A 2,320-nucleotide genomic window follows, 5' to 3' on the forward strand; every position below is an offset into this window, starting at 1 on the left:
TTTAAGAGAGAGCCATAAGTTGCGTTAAGTTGGCATAATCGGACCATAATGTGCACTTATGGTCTGATTATGCATACTTCGTATAACTTCGCACAACTTCGCATAAACTTCAAACTGTCTTTTCGTATGTACTTTGTATCTAATTTGTATGTATTCCATTACCCAGAAATTAGCAGAACTTTTAAAAACTTAGCGATCTGTTGAGCTTAGATTTTACTTCACATTATCTTAAGTTACATTTTTATTGGACTGGTACAAATGGTTGTGCGAAGTTATGCGAAGTATGCATAATCAGACCCTTAGTTTGGAGCATGTTTATTCTCTTAAATATACAAATATATGCACGTACATACTTATGCTGTTGGCACGAGCGAAGTAATCTAATTTTGGAATCACTTCATTCAATCTTAGCATCTGCTCAGATCCCAATGCTCCCAAGAAAACACTAAACGGCACACGCCCGCCTATTTTTAACGGCCGAAGCGCAAGCAGCCGTTCTCGTTGTGCCATTCAAACACAGGAAACACAATGAAAAGTTTTCCGGCTGAACAAAAACACCTAGTTATCTTACACACAAATGCATATGTACATACATGTCGAATGAGTATGCCGTAATGCATTCTGATGTCTTAGTTATACGATCAGTTACATTACGGCAACCATGAATATAAGACCTTGGTAACAATCACTCACAATATTTGATTCAACGAGAATATAAATGTGCTAAGAATTATTAATTGAATACAAATTAAAATTAATTTTCAGTGAAACATCGCAGTATTCCTTGAGCCATTCCTTTTGTGATTATGCCCTGAGTGATCCAGTTCTAATAATCATTACTCTAGCAGCTGTAGTTGGATCGTTTTGCTTACTCAGCGGATTAATCCTACTTTGCGCCGTGTCCAAAACCTTACACGATCAAACTTCAGAGGCTATTCTCCTTCTTGGTAGGTCATAGATACATATGTATGTACTATACGTATGTATCTTGCATCTGAGTTACTTCCGGAAAGTAAAGATTCACACATAAGTGTTATTTATTACAGGTATTGGATTTTTTATCTACACAATTGCGTTCGTCACATGGAAAATAACGAATGCCCGTAGAATCGCTCATGTGATTCAGGCTCTCAATAAGGAAATTGCAACGAGCCAAGTGTGAATATTCCTAGTATTCAATTATTAATATTTTGAATGCATGAGTATGTATTTATGTTTGTAGGTATGTATGTATATACAAATGTAGGACTGAGTTGATGGAATAGTGATACATAGATGCACAAGTCCATAGGTACGTTATTTATAAACACATTTATGATTAAGTTGAGGAGCAGATGGAAAAGTTAAATATGCGACTGCAACCCAACAAATATTATTATAAATGGATATTAAATGAAGCGAGTATAATTGAGGCGCTTATTTTTAAAGTGGCATTAGTCACATTTTCAAAAAAATCTAGTTAATGATAACACCAATTAGAATTTAACGGTATCTGTTAATTAAAAAAATGCATTGAAACGTTAAGAACTACTGAGGTTTTGTTCGAGAGAAGTTTTACTAATCAGCGGTATACCGAAAATGATTATTTTGAAAGGAAGTCACTCAAAAAAATCAAGTTAATGATAACATGGATTACACCGAGCAAAAATCAGTTTTGCACAAAAAAAAATTCTCCTAAAACTAGGAGCCAAATATAGTAAAACAGTGTTTTTAGTTTCCCTAGCATCAGGATTTTTTTAAGGACTTTGAAATTTCAAAAATTTTATTAGTTCCAAATTATTTAAAAATTTCAGTGTTATATAAAATAATAATATGGGTACCAAATAAAAGACAAAATTCTTTAAAATTGAAAAATATTAAATTTTTAGTATTAGGTATTGAAAACGTCCTTTTAAAATTTTGTCCCTAAGTATCGTTGCAAATTTGCAATATCTATTTATTTTTGAAAAACTTATAGGTTCAGGACTAATATATACAGGACCATATCCTCGATTTTCATTCTTCTAAAAAATAAAAACAAAAAAAAAATTTTATATTTTTAAATTCTAAAGAATATTTTCTTTCATTTGATACAGATATTTTTATTCTTTATTCCACTTTTTTTAATAATTTTTGAAACTATAATTTATTTGAAATTTCAAAATTCTTTCAAAAAATAATCTAGACCCGAGAGAAAAAACTTCAAACGCGATTTTACTATATTTGGCCCCTAGTTTCGTGTGCTTTTAAATTTTTTTGTTGCACGGTGTTAGAATTAATTTGAATAAACTTTTCATTAAAGCATGGTATAAATTATTATTTTTATATATAGGGTATTCCA

At 31.2% G+C, this 2,320-nt stretch overlaps 1 protein-coding gene across 2 annotated transcripts; it reads left to right on the plus strand.

Moving 5' to 3' along the window:
* Positions 1–595: 595 nt before the first annotated feature.
* Positions 596–2,040, plus strand: LOC108359740 (uncharacterized). Of its 2 annotated transcripts, XM_017611710.1 has the most exons (4): positions 596–678; positions 766–947; positions 1,047–1,158; positions 1,223–2,040. In XM_017611710.1, exons 1-4 carry the CDS (start codon positions 662–664, stop codon positions 1,263–1,265), a joined length of 354 nt encoding a protein of 117 aa, XP_017467199.1. In that variant the 5' UTR covers positions 596–661; the 3' UTR covers positions 1,266–2,040. The 2 variants fall into 2 exon arrangements, with proteins under 2 accessions (XP_017467199.1, XP_017467200.1); XM_017611711.1 differs by having other exon boundaries at positions 1,047–2,040.
* The last annotated feature ends 280 nt before the right edge of the window (positions 2,041–2,320 follow it).

This window comes from Rhagoletis zephyria, unplaced genomic scaffold, assembly GCF_001687245.7.
Source record: "Rhagoletis zephyria isolate East Lansing unplaced genomic scaffold, Rhagoletis_zephyria_1.1 Rzeph_scaffold_00447, whole genome shotgun sequence".
Taxonomy (NCBI): domain Eukaryota; kingdom Metazoa; phylum Arthropoda; class Insecta; order Diptera; family Tephritidae; genus Rhagoletis; species Rhagoletis zephyria.

Coding starts and splice junctions, on each gene's coding strand:
- LOC108359740 (XM_017611710.1), top strand. Junction 948..1,046: donor AGAGGCTATTCTCCTTCTTG/GTAGGTCATAGA, acceptor TATTTATTACAG/GTATTGGATTTTTTATCTAC. Junction 1,159..1,222: donor GAAATTGCAACGAGCCAAGT/GTGAATATTCCT, acceptor TTATGTTTGTAG/GTATGTATGTATATACAAAT.